Genomic DNA, 17,743 nt, shown 5'->3' on the forward strand with positions numbered 1-17,743 from the left:
GACCGCACCTTCTCCCGTCAAGTTTGTTTTTTTATAAATCACAAACTTTGCGTGGGAAGTGGCGTACGCACATTTTCCGTTTTGTGCGTACGCTATGTTTATAAAGGAGACCCCAGTTCTGTGAGAGCTGGCAGATTAATAGAATAGATTGTGTGTATAATAGAGTCACAATCATTATATCACTGTACGATGTGAGAGCATGTTTAACATACAGATTGAAATGACCGATGATTCCAAAAGGCCCATGAGATGACCTTGTTCTTTATTAAAGGGAAGTGTAACAATGGAAATACATGTGATACTTTTTATGGGTTTTCCTTATTAAAATCCCAGTCAAATTACATGAATGACCAATGGAGCAGAAAGCCTTAGAGCAACTGCGCAACCAAGGTTGTGGACTTAGAAAATGCACGCACGACCTATCGGTGGTTTTGATCACAAAATGATCCTAATACTTTATCTCTCAATTGAAATGGTGGGTATTTGAATGCTTTTGAAAAAAATGAGAAAATGTCTCAAGTCGTCATCAGATTGAGAGGCTACAGTATATTGTCTCCCAGAATTCTTTCACATAGCATCACAGCATTTAAAAATCCTTTAAATAACAATCAACAGGTTAAATTCTTATGTAATAAATACTTTTCAACATTGCCTTTTCTTTTATTACTGTTTTAATTTTGGCTTACAAAGTCCCAGCAGTAATTTGCTTGTCAGTGTCTTCTCCTTTACATGTCGCTGCCCAATATATTATTGCACTGATAATTGAGAGTCAACACTCTCAAATACACTATTGGTATAGAGTTTAATTTTTGCTTAACCAGAGGCTTGAGGGGAGTACCCCCAGGCATGCCCCTCATTACAGGGGCTCAGTTTGAGAGCCTAGTGGAGGTCCAGTAAGGATGGGGGGGCTCAGACCTCAGACTCCAGGCTGGATACCCTGCCCCAGGGCTTTGGCACATAGGGACTGTTCACTCTGCGCGCCACCAACACCTGCCTCCGCTCTCTGCTACCAGAGCCTGGGTCTTCCCTGTTTCCTGTGCCGTCGTAGGACCCAAACATATTGTTGTGGTAAACCACCTGCCTGTCACTCATACGAGGCAGCATTGCTGCGTTATCTGGGCAGTGGCTTGTACAGGGAAACAAGTGGCACATGTCCTTAGAACTGTCATAGAACTGGGACGGTCTGTGGGCCATTGGCCCCACATACACTGGTAAGTCTGTGTACGAGTTCAGATAAGTGGAGTAGTGTCTGTGCACCACTGTTGAGGAGGAGCGACGCAGGGCAGCGGCATTCTGCAGGATGGCTTCCCTGTAGGAGGGCAGCCGGGTGGACTCTGAGTACTTGAGCTTTTGCTTGTAGGGGTAGGAGCCCATGTGGGCTGGGTCCAAGTAGGCAGGCTCAGCAGCCAAGGGGTAGCAGGACAGGTTGTGCCCCAGACTGCCATATAGCTTGTGGGGCTTTGGGTTGGCCACTACTACCCGAGGGAACAGGTCAGGCATGTCTACGCGGGTGGAGGATGTGGAGGGCTTTGTTTCATCTACCTGATGGATCCTGTCGTTGCCCCATGTGGCTTTGAGGAATGAGGCGCGACGGTTGAGTTTATCCTTCCCCAAGAGTGGTACGTCTTCCATTTCAGGCTCCAGATAGGACTTCATACAGGAGTTGCAACTTGCGCTTCCGCCTAGATAGTGTCCTGCATTGCAGGCCATGGCAGCAGCAACAGGGGTGTGGTTGTTCAGGAGGTGATTGGCCCTCAACTCAGCAAGGCAGGATCGAGGTTCATCGTAGTCGGCTCTCATTCTGGGGTTTGCAGCATCAAACACATAGCTATGGGAGCGCCTCCTCCGGGTCACACAGTCAGGGGGGTAGCTAAACTTTCTCCTCAACGGCCCTTTGTGTTCCACGTAGATATCGGGCACCTGTAACTCCCTGTAAGGAACAAAAGGGGATGTGGGGGGCCGGGCCTGGTTCTCCACATACAGCCTGCTGCTGTGGTGGGGGTTAGAACCAGAGGGAACAGGGTCCCGAATAGCAATGTGAGGACTGCTGAGGCTGGAGATGGGCAGAGTTCTCTCTAAGACATGCTGACTGTTGCGGGTGGGCAGCGTGTAGCGGAGCGGGTTGGGTCGGGTCACCACTCGAGGCTTATCCAGGAGGGGCTGGGTAGAGCTGTCCCCATAATGAATTGGAAAGGTGGGTGTGAGTGCTCTCTGAGGGTATGGCGAGTGGTTGTCTGTGATGCTGGAGATATAGGGCAGACGGCCATGACTGATTTCTGTGGTCGTCACTCTGGGTGGCAGGCCAAGTCGCACATTGTCGCCCCCTCGCCTGCTCCAGCTCTCTATTGTTTTGGTGGCATTGTCTAGAGAGTTCTCCACTCTGGCAGAGGACACCATGTCCTTGGCTGTCTGCAGCATCTTTAGCATATTGGCTTGTGTATAGTTGGTAGTGACGTCTGGAGTCTGCATGCTGTCACTGTGGTCAGTTTGCTCTACTCCATTGAAGCAGCTGTAGATGCCCTGTAGAAAGACATAAGGGTGAAATCATGATCTTAAAACCTCATCAGATACCAGAATGAACCAACAATCTATTGAACTACTGTTTTCAATCATGTTTCGCTACAGTCACAGTGATTACCTTTGGTGAATTTCTATGAAATCTCTATTACTGAGCAAATGAGGTGAAAACAAATATATGGAAAACTGTCAGTGCAGAAAGAGATTCATTGTTGTTTCTGGTAGTTGTATGTTCTTGTTGTGTTTGAAATGTTTGCACACAGCTTGATCTTTAAAAACAGCGCAGACCTATAAATGAGTTGCACGGATTATGCACCATATTAGTTTCTCTGTTTTTATTTCACCAGCATTATTTTAAATTGTCTGTCTGTTTTGGAATACCTAATCTTACGTCTGACACACAGATGAAGGTTTTTTTAATGGAGCAATTTTAAATTCAATTATTCAAGAATCACGGCCATTCCAATATCCATTAAGTCATTTTATTGCTTTAAACTAATTTGATTTTAGGTTCTGTTTATTTTTATTGCTGGCCTTGACCTATTCTAGTTGTGTGCTGATTTGACCTACTTGATTGCCAATATTTTTTTTAAACCTGTCTTGAAGGATACCTCAGAAGGAGATAGCAGACTTTACAACTGCATTTTTTTATTTATGTAGCAAGGCCATCACTATCCGTAACTATAACATCCTCTGCAACTTCTGTCTGCAAAAAGTGTTTTGTTACTTGGGTGGAATTTAATTAACTTTAACACAACTGAGTGGATACTATAAAATGAGACCTAATCCTTTCACTGTACTGATAATTGCAAAACTTTAACAGCTGTTTCCCATCGAAAATACGTCAAGCGTTAATGGCGTGACACAAGATGTACTGCCCATGTTGTTGCAGCTACCACATATTTAAATATTGTATGACGATAATAAAATAGGCCTATATTGTAGCAACATGTCTGCAGTATTTCATATAGGAATGACTTACTCTACTGATAGCTAGGAGAAAGTCCAGATGCTCTGATTTGCGGACTGAATGTCGTAATTTCCAGTAGAGCAGATGTTCCCAAGCGAAAACCAGCAGGCTCAGGCCCATGGCCACAAGCAACATGTAGAAGACCCCAGCCATGTTGTCAATGTCCAGCTTACTGCTCATCACCTCTTTCTTCTCATTTCGGCAGATGCCTGTGAGCCAGACGGTTTGCAGTTTTTGTGTGTCACCTGTAAGTGAGGAGCAAAGAATACAGACTTGAGCCTTATTTGCATCACACTAGTATTATTTAGGGACTTTGAGTGAGTAATGAAACACCCTCCAGCCTAGCATGAAATGCATTTGCATGGGATAATGAAATTCTCTAAAATAACAAGCACCCCAGGTACAACTGAATAAGGTTATGCAGATCTTCTGTTCTAAATCCTGACTTAAAGTAGACGGCTGTTCTTGAAGAGAGGCAAATAATTGCTGCTACAAATTTGCACATAAACTAGAGTAATGGTGTGCAGAGATTTATGCAGAATGCATATGATAACATTTCATGTAAGTTCAATGTTAATTGTCTCGCAAACCTGGCACTAATATCATTGGAAAGCTTAGATTCTGGTCGAGGTGGTTGTGCCAGACTCACGCCTTTGGCTGAGTCCGAGGGAGAGCAGGTGTGCAGTTGTGAAGAAGTTGGTAATTTCATGGCGCAGATTAACACTTTTGCATGCACCATATCTGGGTCACATTCTCATTAGGGGCTGAGCCCCCCTAAAGGTCTGATCCTAGAATCGCCCCTGCTGCTACTTCATACTTGTACTCCACTACACTTCAGAGGAAAATGTTGTAATGTTTACTGCACTACATTTATCTGACAGCTTTTGCTTTATTGCTTCACGCTGGGCTTGTTTCTGCAACAGCTCATTGAGTATCGGATACAATTAATATAAATATTTTCCTTTTACATTGGTCCAGTATTAAACGAGATCGCAGTCGGCAACGGCGAAACAAGCTACAATGTAAGTTAATGGACGTCAATTGTCCAGCTTGCATTTACGTTCATAAAAGTGCTCGTTTTGCCGCTGACAGGTTCAGATTAATATTCTAAGTGTCTGACAACATTATGGAAAGGGCTGCGCTCGGGCTGCAACATGTTGTATCCTAAGGTTTAAGCCGTTTTTCGGGGGTAACGCCATTCTTTTTACCGGTAGTATTGACAATAGATAAAGCCACCGTGTCTTGAAGTTCTAGCTTGTTGTTTTTATTGATCACTTTTAACTCACTTTACATCATCTTTACTATCTTTTTCCTCACAGCTGCACTCATACGCTACTCTCATTACCGCTTGCTCTCCTTGCGCAACCACACGGGCACTGACGTCCCTCACTTAAGGCACCCTGCCATTCTCGCTCTAACTTACGCTACTCTAGTAAGGGGGTTGCGGTATACCGCTCTACCGTGAGAATTTCTTGCTTTTCAACCGCGGTAAGAAAAAATCCATACATCTTTATGAACCAGCAGTTTTGGAGGAAACGTAATGCCAGCTGGATTATGTTTACTAAAATGAGGAAATGTTTATTAACGTATCTGGCAACAACTATAATGTACAGTCATGCTCATTGTAAAGCCACTGATGATCTGCTAGGTTATTAAATCACTTGATGTCCCAGGTAGCCTCATGCAAATAGTAAATATTTTACCTATTTTAGTTTGAGTATTTTGTGTGTGTATTCCAGCTGTTGTCTCACTCTTTGTCACCAAAAATAAAATGGGTTTCTGTGTAAATCGCACAATTTTGCTGCTGATAATCTAATCTATAAGAAGTAATATCACAGTATTTTGTCTGGCCTCTCAGTTTGACATATTATGCAATGTACTGTTATTTATGGTGGCCCTGAAGTGCAAATCACGACGGCAAATAGGAAAACACGACAGCAAATAGGAAAACACTTCAACAAATCAGAAAACACGACGGCAAATAGGAAAACACGACGGCAAATAGGAAAACACGACGGCAAATAGGAAAACACTTCGGCAAATAGGAAAACACGACAGCATTAACTTCTGCCGGAAAAGGTAGGGCCTATCTAGTAGAGGATGGACCCTCCTGATTGGACAGACGGACTGTCTGTCTTTTAACAGGAAGGAGGGGTGAAAAACATGGAAAAGCGCCTACTTTTAACAGAGAGACAGTCCGTCTGTCCTTTCAGGAGGCTCCATCCTCTGCTAGATAGGCCCTACCTTTTCCGGTAGAAGTTAATGCCGTTTTGTTTTCGTATTTGCTGTCGTGTTTTCATATTTGCCGTCGTGTTTTCCTATTTGCCGTCGTGTTTTCCTATTTGCTGTCGTGTTTTCATATTTGCCGTCGTGTTTTCCTATTTGCCGTCGTGTTTTCCTATTTGCTGTTGCGTTTTTCTATTTGCTGTTGTGATTTGCACTTCAGGGCCACCGTAGTTATTCCTCTTACAATCTATTGCAAATTTCTGCCAAAGGTGACCAGACTTTTGCCTGAGGCTTCAAAACAACTCTACAGAGGAGCTTAGGTTAGCAAAATAAGTGTCACATTTCAAATCCTCTCTTGAAACTTGGTTTAATTGACATGCATTTATGACGTGTCTCCCATTTTGAGGAGTTTTCCTATAATAATCTTTATCCTACATTTATACCCATTTCCCCCTTGCTGCTTTCTTGTTCTTTTATCTCTGGAAGCTGTATTGTATCATTACAGTACATTATAGACTTTTTATCATTCTTCTTATCCATTTATTCAAGTTTATGGAGAGTGTGCAATTCACGTTATTATAGCATTAGTGGCAATATTCTGTGATAAACATCTGTTAAATTTAAAAAAAAAGAAAAGAATTACCATCAGCCAGGAACTGCAGCAGTGCCAGGTCAATGGGTCGTTTCCAACGTGAATCCTTTTGCAGGGCAATGCCATAACCAGTGGTGGCAAACACTTTCCCACTGCCAATGGTCACCAGCTTGCAGCCCTCGTCTTTGCCAGCCATGTAATTCAGCACAGCAGCATCATAGATAAAGGCATCCAGTTTCCTAGCAAGGTAAAGAACATTAGTTTTACTTAAATGGCCATTATGTAACTGTATGGCTCTGCTTTGGCTCTCAGTTCCTCTGTAAATATATATATTTTTTTTTATGAGCCTTGGCTGACACTTACCCTGTTTTGAGGCTGTTAAGGGCATCCTCTACTCCCTTCTGGTTGTATTTGACCATGTGGGAGTGCATCTCAGGGTAGTTACTCCTTATGTTGCGCTCTGTGCTGCCATTTGGGACTGTACCAAAGCGGAATGGAGGGTACTGTTCCTGTGGCTTTTGAAACTGTCGAGAGAGGTAGGATTGATAATGACAAAAATGATCCGTGATATTGATTGATTGCACATGTAATTGAATATACCACCAAATTCAGTTTGTCCCATCACCCAGATAGTTGTTTTGTGACTTCATTACAGTGCACCTTTCCATCATTGAGAAGCACCATACAAGCTGGAAGGCCCCGATTAAAAAGTTCTGAGATAAGATATTAATAGGACATTCACTATCTTGTGATTTCTGCCTCAACTCCCAAGTGCCTTTGTGCTAGTTATCCTGCACACCTTTTACACATCTAACTCTACAACTCAAAGACCAAACAGTCAGCCACTGTGTCCAAAGAAATCCAAATGTCCTTGTCTAAAATGAACATTTTATCCTTTTGCTTTTGGCAGTTCTATATGCATTTAATTAGCTGTGAGGACAGGAAGTGAGACGGGGTAGAAATGCAATTGACAAAACTGGACTTTTTCATTAACCTTATGCAAATATGTTCTCAGTACATTAGCAGAGGGACACTTTGAGCTGAAGTTTGTGTATAAGAAAAGAGACAATATCATCGGACATCTTGAAAATGAACCAGACCTCATCTGAATTTTGATATCACACCTTGTGCAATCTCTTGAGTAATTGTATAAATGTACAGTATATGAGTGTTTCCTGATCTTCCACCTCGTTTTTTTAAATTTTTTTATTTACACATTGCACATTATATACAATGTAAAATGATACAATATATTATTTGCAAGGTAATGTGAAGGAAACTGGCCAAAAAACACTCCAGGGGCTTCAAAAGTGGCGTTCTCCAGGCAGCCATTATTCACATCAATGTAATATACACAATTTGTATGTATGTATCAACAATTATACACACAAATCAAGAACACTGATTCATAATACATGCAAGTATAAACAAACACCATTAACAGGCTAAGGGTATACATTCATGTGACATGGCCTAGAGTCTTCACAAGACAACATGACAAAAGAAAAAATAACCCACATAGAAAAAGGAAAAACAAGCATTAATCATAATAGGCCTTTAGACCTGTATAACAAAGGAAATATTGGTTAGTTATAGGGCTGAACGATTTTTGAAAAGAATCTAATTGCGATTTTAATATTGCGATTTCGATTCAATTTGTGATTATTTTTTTAAGCTCTTTGTCTTCTGTATTATTCAACAAAGACGAGCAATAAATCATTGTATAGTATGAACAACACAAGATTAGATAGATTAAACAAACTGTTCTTTCCTGGAGGCCAGGCCTGTACGTGATGATGAAATTAGGTGATGCATGAATTTATATGACTGACATCTTTTATTTAACTACTTCAGTCACAGTAGTATATTGAGCACTGACCGCCTGGTGTACACATTCATATGAAAGTCAGAAACTAATCACACAAACTAAAGTGCAGATTGCAGAAATATAAAAACAAAGATGTGGCTAACTGCATGTATGGCCTCGAGCCCGAATAAAACCCTTCATTTTATTAAAATGGCTGTAAAAGTTTTAAACTACAACTCAGTTGTTTGTTTGACAGAAATCTGCTCAAGGTACGGATAAACTAAGTGATGCTTTCTCTGCGGGTGCAGACTGATTTGCTCTTGCAAGTCATGTGACCAAATCGCAGCCTTTGCGATTAGGAAATCGCGTTTTAACATATCGCGATATTATCGCAAATGCAAAAATGGATTTTGGATATGATGTCTTTGCTTTCAGAGTTGATAAACTGAGACTGCATTTGTGATTCAAATTAACAAACCGTCTTCTCCATCTCTCTCAAGTCATCAATTTGGGCTTGAGAGAATTGAAGGCTGGATTTGACCTCCTGAACCTCTTTCAGGATTCCGTCAATTCCGGTATTTGTATATTCCAGGATCATCTCGATGAAGGACATGAAGTTTGCCTCTTGTCTGTTTAGTATTTCCACAAAGAATAACTTATGCTGCTCCATCATATTGCTCATGGTCTCCAATAGAGTCGTCATCATTAGAGATGGTTTTTCTGTTTAGTGCTACGGGACATGTTTACCTACTGTTGAAATTGCGATGCATGGATTTTCAACACAAAGAGATCCCCTGGGACCTTGTTGATCCAAAGTGTTGTTAACCACCTCTGTGGTTAAGGTTGGGGTTATGCAACTAAACCTACTCGTTTAGTGTTCATACTTAAAAGAAACCAATGTTGATTGTTGGAAGGAAAAAGGATGCAAATCATCATCTGTGGTGTCAAAGTCTCTTTATACAACCAAACATGCTACAACTTCCCCTCTTAAACGTTTTGCAGTGCTACAACAACATTGTGGTACTTGACGTCTGAGAGGAAACTGATGATTTGCAAGATGTCTTTAAAACAACGTAAACCTTGGCTGCTATCCCTCCATGTAGCCTACTTAGATGAAGCTACCTCACTCTATCTTGACAGCATGTTGCTGAAACATTTTCTGCATACACCTTAGTGTACTACAGGGATGTAATGGTCGATTTAAGAAAGGTTGGGCAATGTCAGAGTTAACATGATGGGTTAACCCATCACAAGGACTTGTAAGTGAAGTGTCTATTCTGTGGGGATCAGGTAATCCTCTCCCTTTACACAACGCAGTGGCTCTCTCCATCACTCCCTCCTCTGATACAAGGTCACTCTATGTGGCTTCATCTTGTTCGTCATTTACATTTACTTCACCTGAAGGGTTCTGCACATTGGGACAAAAAGCACTTCCACCCTGCATTCTCTCCATGCTGCCATGCAGAATGCTGTTCAATAATCTATGGACTCACTGTCAAAATGGCTCGGTTTCTTTCTCTGCGTAGCGAAATTAATGTATAATGAGAAGAGAGTTGTAAATGACTTTGCCAGAATTGTAATGAGCAGTGGACAGCTTGCTCTTTTCCTCAAATGCCTTTTTAATCCCTTAAGTTGCCTGCGAGCAAAGATTCTAGAAACCAGTTCTTGTGCTGGCGGTTTAACATGGATTTTATTGTCAATACTCCTATAAAACACACCCTCAGGCGAGACAAATATGCATAAGATAATACCAAAAAACTATAATCGTCTGCCCAGAAAATCCACTTGTGTATTACAATTCGTGGGCTTTCCACAGACATCTCCATTTAAAGAATCCAGGGATGTAATTCAATTTCACCACTTACTCTATGAACCCCTTTTATGTTTTTCGGGGAAGGGGAGAAGTCACAGCCATGGCATTGACACTTCTGGATATTTGCCTTTCATAGCTCTACCTCACAATGTTTACGCACCCAAAATAGACCACTGTGTTTTTCCTAAGCTGTACATCAAACACAACCATGCACACACAGGACTGTCACTGACAATGACAGAGTTCTGTACCTTTTTGTCACTCAGTCCAGAGACCGTGTCGATGTATTGCTCCTGGATCATGAAGGCTGCCAGGTTGGCTGTATAGGAAGCCAGGAAGATGACAGCGAAGAAAGCCCAGACCAGGACCATGATCTTACTGGTGGTGCCCTTTGGATTCTCAATGGGGACCGAGTTGTTGAAGACAATTCCCCACAGCAGCCACACAGACTTCCCAATAGTGAAGGTCGGACCTCCGGGATCTAGGGAGGATAAAGCCAAGAGTGGACAGGACTCGGTATCGGTCTATACGTGGTGGACAATGTTGGAGGAAATACACTCATCACTGTACAATGGCGATGCTACCTAAATGACAAAATAAGCAGTTTGTCATTGCCTTTCAAAATTGATGCAAAAAGGATGCTAACTATGTCACACTTTGTATGCTTAACCATCCAGGTTTTTTGGCAGTGTAAACTTACGCTACTGTCACTATTCATAGGAGTACAAAAGCTCCCTTGTGAGGAAACATAAATGTAGGGTTTTTTTTAAACCTTTGAACAAATAACCACAGCTTCTGATTTTTTTAAGTCTCTTGAATCTGCTTTATCCTCCTCTTAGTTTATATCTGATGTTTTCTTATGTAATTAAATATAGTAATTAGGGCTGTACCGAATACTTCAATTATAATTCTTCATTCATAATGTTGACATTTAAATTCTAAATCAACATTTGAATGCTGTGCAGCTTTTTGTTTGTTCATTCTGTTTAAATCCGGTATTTCTGCACAGTATCAGATAAAGATTAAGCTACACTAATTTTATTAGTATTAGGTTCCAGTGACGGCTGTTGTCTCCAATGATCCAAACATTTCTAATAACTCCACAACGTTATTTCTCTCGACGCATAATGTTGCTATAAGCCTAAGGGCACGATTATTATTACATCATTATTTTATGCCCTTATTGTGCTATGTATTAATGTGGACAAAACTGACGACTTATATTTATTAAAGAAAGTTGATTTAATAAAAAAGACTAAATGGTAAAACTTTGTAATAACCATCATTAATAAATATAAATTGATAGTTATTAAAACTTTAGTTAATAGTTATTTTACTGTTAAAAGTAAAATGAGGATTTATGTTTACAAGTAAGTTTTATAATTTGTTATTAATTTAGTGTAATAAATTTAGATTGCTTTGGCAACAACATGCTTGCCAAACTTCCTGTTGCCACTAGGGGACACTATGACTTTGAGCCAATATTGGCCTGTAGATGTCCTCAGGGTTGAACTCTTATGAATCCTGAAAAGTTTCGCGCTGTGTAGAGACCGCGCTGTGTAGAGACCGCATGTGGAAGGATCAGATTAAAATATCGCTTTTCTTCATGTTTATGCCCGTTAAGATGTTGAGAGACATTGGGCTGATGCTGCTACTCCAAATATCAGTGGTGAAGCTTACGGGCAACAGGGTGCTGATGTGCTTTTTCACAAAGCAGCTTTGGAAACACGGTTTCTGTGTTGTGGCGACGGCTGGAAATCTCTCGGCTCCAGTACACTGTATTATATACCAGTATTATTAATGACAATGGCTGGTCGTCTGGTCGTCAAGTGCAATCATGTATTGGGTAAGAGCCTCTTATTTTTACAGCCAAAAATCTCCAAACGGCTGGCATTATTCCTCTTCCGCCGCCTACCTGCCAGACTGATCTCATGAAGTGGCGTATATATGACACGCCAATTCGTATGCCATTATTGCCGTGTTATCAAGACGCATACTCGCTTTTTAGCGCGTTTATGAACGCCGTTTGGCCTCCATTGACTTACTTTACCTTGCGATTGCGTGTGAATTGATGCCGTAGCGAGTAGTATGAAAGGGGGAAAATCCGCATAGGGAGGTTGGTCGGGGTGGAGGATGGGTAAAACACAGGACTTTCACCCAGGAGAGCAGGGATTGTGTCCCGCGTGTGATGTTTCCTTTCCACGTTTGTTCTTTTCCTAAACCCAACCGGTTCTTCTTTTCCTAAACCCAACCTGCGTGTGACGTTTCCTAAACCCATCCGTAGCCTTGCGATAACACGCCACGTGGCTTTAGAAAGTGGTGTACACACTCACCTAAAGTATTATTAAGAACCTGTTACATTTCTCGTTAATGCAATTATCTAATCAACCAATCACATGGCAGTTGCTTCAATGCATTTAGGGGTGTGGTCCAGGTCTCCTGAACTCCAAACTGAATGTCAGAATGGGAAAGAAAGGCGATCTAAGCAACTTTGAGCGTGGCATGGTTGTTGGTGTCAGACTTTCTAGTCTGAGTATTTCACAATCTGCTCAGTTACTGGGATTTTCACGCACAACCATTTCTAGCGTTTACAAATAATGGTCTGAAAAAGGAAAAACATCCAGTATGCTGCAGTCCTGGGGGATGAAAATGTCTTGTTGATGCTGGAGGTCAGAGGAGAATGGGCCGACTGATTCAAGCTGATAGAAGATCAACTTTGACTCAAATAACTAATAAAATAATAATTAATAATAAATCGTTACAACCGAGGTATGCAGCAAAGCATTTGTGAAGCCACAACACGCACAACCTTGAGGTGGATGGGCTACACCAGCAGAAGACCCCACTGGATACCACTCATCTCCACTAAAAATAGTAAATTGAGGCTTCAATTTGCACGAGCTCACCAAAATTGTACAGTTGAAGACTGGAAAATTTTTGCCTGATTTGATGAGTCATAAACAGAATGAGAACATGGATCCGTCATGCCTTGTTACTACTGGGCAGGCTGCTGGTGCTGGTGGTGTAATGGTGTGGGGGATGTTTTCTTGGCACACATTAGGCCCCTTAGTACCAATTGGGCATTGTTTAAATGCCACAGCCTACCTGAGCATTGTTTCTGACCATGTCCATCCCTTTATGACCACCATGTACGGTATTAAAAACCCAACAAGAAACAACTACTGTTTATCAAGTAGCCGTACGCTCGTCTTCTACCCTGTTGTGGTTGTGAAGAGAGGATCAGCAGATGGAATGAGAGAGGGAGGCGACACTCACCTTTGGCACTGACCAGGCTGCGGTTGTACCCAACTGGACTGCAGTATTCAAAGACGAAGACTGTGATGGCCACGACAGTCAGACACATGACGAACATCATCACCCAGACCGCCGGACTGTATGGTTCTAAAGTGACAGAGGACACCGGAACACAGTCAGACGAAAGGAAGAGCTCACTGAGATTCAAACTTCATCTGTTGGTAGCGATGAAGAAAACTGGGACAAAGTATTCTACTAATATAATGAATTTATGTCATAACAGCATTACAGACGGCTGAATTCCATCCCACAAATAAAAACCTTATAACACAGATTTGTTATATATATTCTATGTTCTGAAGGTAAATATTCACAATATCTCCATTTAGATTTTTTTTTTTTTTTTTCATTTTATGTCAGATGTTATGTTATTTTAGGGACAATTCCAAGTGGTCAATAACTGTAAATGGCCAGAAGGCCAAGAATGCTCATCTGTTGACCCTAGCTATAATTTAACATACACATAACCCTAAAAATGTAATATTATATAAAAAAAAATACAATTTAAAAAAACTAATTTCAAATGAATTTCACATTTTGAAACATTTGAAAAATATATTTAATTAAAATCATAAACAGTACAGGGTAAACAATCACAGTAAATATTTTGTGACTTAACCACTAGGCCACCACAATGCCCCATTGATGGCTAAATTGAGCACATTTTTTTAAGCAAAGGCAATAACATCCACATCCATATGTCTTCATTACTTCAGGGATACACAGAGGAATTACTGACCTAAAAAGGCAGATGGTGAGACTGTCCCGTTACTTCTGGCCACCATCACACTGATCCCTGTCTCCACAAATGGCACAGAGAAGTCAATAATCTCAGATCGCTCTTCGTTTATGGTCAGTGAGCCGATGGCCATGTCTGCCCGCTTGTAGAACACCTGTGGTGGGAGGGAAGTCAATAGAGATATTTTTTAAGATGAAAGTGCGAATGTAGAGGGGATGTTTGTCTGGCGTTATCATAAACCGGACCCTGTGTAGCAGCGTCCAACATCACACTGGACATCCACTGCTGACCTTTGAGTTGAATCTAATCTATCAGTGAAGTCAACACACTCGGCCTCTGTCCCTGAGGGTGATATACTGTCTGGTTCTTCTAGCAGCCAGATGGACACAACTCATAAGCCTTTTTTTCACCAATGCATTGTTTAAAGCATGCTCTACTATCCAATCCATCTTTATTGCATTATGAGGTATTGCAGCATATAGCATAATGCCTATTACATAAGGCGTCTGACAAAATATTACAAGCAAGAAGTGGTATTAATCATTGCAGGCTAAAGGTCAGTGTGGCTCTGGCTTAATAGTAAGTGATGCTATTTTTGCTAATGTTTGAACCTCTCTACAGTTCAAAAGCCCATGTGACTGCTTTCCTAGCCTTCTCTGCCATACCACACTGTTTATCATACTGATGGAGAGCTGGTAGATTTACAGTCCAGACACTCCGCCTCATGCAAGCCATTAGCTCTGCTATGGAGGTCGATGCCTCATTGAGCACAATAGCCTTCCTGTTTTTGAGAAAGGGGGGAAAAAGCAGGCCAACTAATGTTGTATCCTCCGAACTCCTCAAGAGGAGGGCTGACCAGAGGACTCTGGCTGTGGAGATTATTCACAAGGACACCTACTCCTCCTCTTTGTACAACAGCCCAGAGTGACCTTGGTACCTATTAATGCACTCATTAATCTTGAGTTAAATTTGCTTTTCCTGTTTACCGAAGCAAAAAAGTGTCTTGTCTGAAGCTATCCCTCTGATTTCACTGTTATCTGTCGTTGGCACACAGGTTTAGCTCCTGATGATAAAAAAAAAAAAAAAAAAATGAGACCTTTTACTTACATGATTGTTTTTCAGTGGGTTTTACTCTGATCACATACAAAAGTAATAAACAACAAATCAATCAATGTTAAGTTAGAGTAATTTCGTTTTTTATTTTTTTCAACCTGGACCCTGTTTCCCCATGCATTTAAGTGACTAATGTGAACAAACATCTTTGAAATTTGTATTAGGTATAACGCTGTAACCAGCAGCCGTGAACCGGGCTGCAATGTAATCCTCAATCTCCGTCCACTAAAAGTGTTGTTTTTTTTAACCACTGACATGTTCAAATTGTTATCATAAATGTCTGACATTATGGAAAGAATCACTACAGAGAGAGACCTTTTTGTAAAAGAGTAAAATCCTTTGTTAAATCAGAAACGGCTCAGAAATGTTTCACTCCTGCAACAACAGAGAAATGACCTCATTCATAATGTTGGTGATGTCACTGTGGTCATTGTACAGTTAGCTGTTGGTACTTCTTACCTCTCCGATCATCCCATTCCAAATGCCTCGGACCAGCTTGCCGTGCTTGCCATTGGTGACCAGGTAGAGATCGTAGGAAAACTTTATGGTGCGGGACAACTTCTTCAGGATGTCTATGCAGAAGCCTTTACAGCACAGTTTAGTGTATGGCTCAGTGTGACCCACAATACTAAAGAGAGAGGGACAAAAAGAGTGTGATGGTTCTGATGATCACAAATGGCAACATTTGGGAGAAGTTTATTCTTCAAGGTTTCATGTGGAGGTCAGTGTCTTTCCTGCTCTGTCTCAGTGCAAACTGGTTTCTTTACATTATAGGTTTCTGTTGATCTAGACTGCTCAGTTTTCATTGTTACAGATGATGCTATTAAACTCTCATATGTTATCAGTTGAAGGGAAATGACAAATGATTACATCCAATACATTATTTGGATTATATTATTGGAAATACCATTATAATCAAGGCCGATATTTGAAATGGATAAAACAGTATAATGTGAAATATTGAGCAATATTTAGATATGTAGGGTTGACATTTGCAGAAAAGAGAAAATTATAACTCTCCACTGCAGTTTAGTTTAGACACACACTGCTATTTTACAAAAACATGCTATATATATATATGCGCTGTCAGCGTTAATCGCGATGCGATTAATTTTTTTTAATCGCACGCCGGCATTTATAAATTTATTTTACACTTCACTCGGCTTTGCGTCGTGCCTAACAGGCTACTATTTTGACCCTTTGCAGCACCGTTACTTATCATCAAGCTGCCACTTCCTTGTAACACATCCTGCTGCTGCAGACTGAAGGCATGATGGAGAAAGACAGCAGCAATGAAATCCTGAATGGCGCTTTTTATTTTCAAAACTCCCGGACGGCTCGTAGACAAGTCGAAAGCCATATGCACATTGTGTAAAGCTGAATTAAAATATCACCGAAGCACGTCAAGCTTGAGCTACCACCTACGGAGCTAAGCATAGTAGTACAGTTAACGTGATGCTAACGCTAGCATGCTACCCAATCAGGCAAAGCACTATTTTGGAGAGTGCTAGTTGCCGACCTGTGGATGAAACCAAATCCCAAAAAATTACTACAGCTCTTGCAAAACGGGTGGAAACTAACTGCAGACCTGTCAGCATCGTAGAGAACTCGGGTCTTAAAGACATACTACAGTTGACCTGTCTCGTTGCCGTCGAGGGGGACAGTAGTTTTCATGGATACACAGCTTGTACGACACGGAGAAAGCAGCCCAACTGGAACAGCTGCAAAGTGCTGCAAACGCTGTCTCATTAACCGGTGATCTCTGGACGTCAGTGAGTAATCAACATTATTTAGGAGTTACTAAACACTATATTGACTCTAGTAAGGATAGGGATTTTTAGTTTTTTAGTTAGGTACTTGGAGGAATTGTGCAATAATGACAGATTCACACATTTTTCTTTTGTTTACAGTAAATAAATAATTACAAATCTTAAAATCAAGTTCATAAAGTAACTTTCTTTGCATTCATTTGATTCCCAATCAAGATACACTGGCAAAAATTGCTTTCGTTTGTTAATATGTACTTAAAAACTGTTCTGAAATGCAAAATAATAGAATTTTAATTATGTGATAAAACATGCGATTAATCGCAATTAACTATAGAAATTCCGCGATTAATCGCGATTAAAAAAAAAGTTCACGCATAAAAATATTATTTATATATAATGTGTGCAAAAACCAAAAGGGCACTACAAGTTTATAGCATAACTGTAATAATCAGAAACACCTGTATAATATAATGCAATACAGCAGCCCTGCAGTAAGTACTATCTTACTTATAGGATAATTCTGGTTTAACGTGCGTCTTTTTTTAAATATAGTTTTGGCCATCATTATGGTCTATATTCATAAGTAATAATTCTGTTAAGATAACATTATACTCACTAATCTGATGATGTGGTAAACTAACCGTTTATCCAGATAAATCTAAACCACTTTATTTGGAATAGTTTTTAATAATGGTGCTGATACAATACCCCAGTTTTCGGCATATACAGAACAATACTGCGAAATATGAAAGTTTTTCTACAAAACTCTAATACCAGCCACAGAACTGGCAGCTCTTAAATGTTAAACGATATTGAAACACAAAGGTGTTGCAGTGGTTTGTATTCTTCTGGTAACGGTACACATACAGCTGGTCATCACAA

At 40.7% G+C, this 17,743-nt stretch overlaps 1 protein-coding gene across 1 annotated transcript in view; it reads right to left on the minus strand.

Annotated features, from left to right (window-relative positions):
* Positions 1 to 909: 909 nt before the first annotated feature.
* grin2ca (glutamate receptor, ionotropic, N-methyl D-aspartate 2Ca) overlaps positions 910 to 17,743 on the minus strand; it is a 58,607-nt gene continuing 41,773 nt past the window's right edge. The window contains exons 5-12 of the mRNA XM_078269562.1: positions 15,552 to 15,720; positions 13,980 to 14,133; positions 13,202 to 13,327; positions 10,177 to 10,406; positions 6,669 to 6,829; positions 6,357 to 6,544; positions 3,500 to 3,732; positions 910 to 2,520 (exon numbers count right to left, since the gene is read on the minus strand). Of these exons, the coding sequence (XP_078125688.1) occupies positions 910 to 2,520; positions 3,500 to 3,732; positions 6,357 to 6,544; positions 6,669 to 6,829; positions 10,177 to 10,406; positions 13,202 to 13,327; positions 13,980 to 14,133; positions 15,552 to 15,720 (2,872 nt within the window). The remainder of the gene's footprint in view (positions 2,521 to 3,499; positions 3,733 to 6,356; positions 6,545 to 6,668; positions 6,830 to 10,176; positions 10,407 to 13,201; positions 13,328 to 13,979; positions 14,134 to 15,551; positions 15,721 to 17,743) is intronic.

This window comes from Sander vitreus, chromosome 15 (genome assembly GCF_031162955.1).
Source record: "Sander vitreus isolate 19-12246 chromosome 15, sanVit1, whole genome shotgun sequence".
NCBI classification, from domain to species: domain Eukaryota; kingdom Metazoa; phylum Chordata; class Actinopteri; order Perciformes; family Percidae; genus Sander; species Sander vitreus.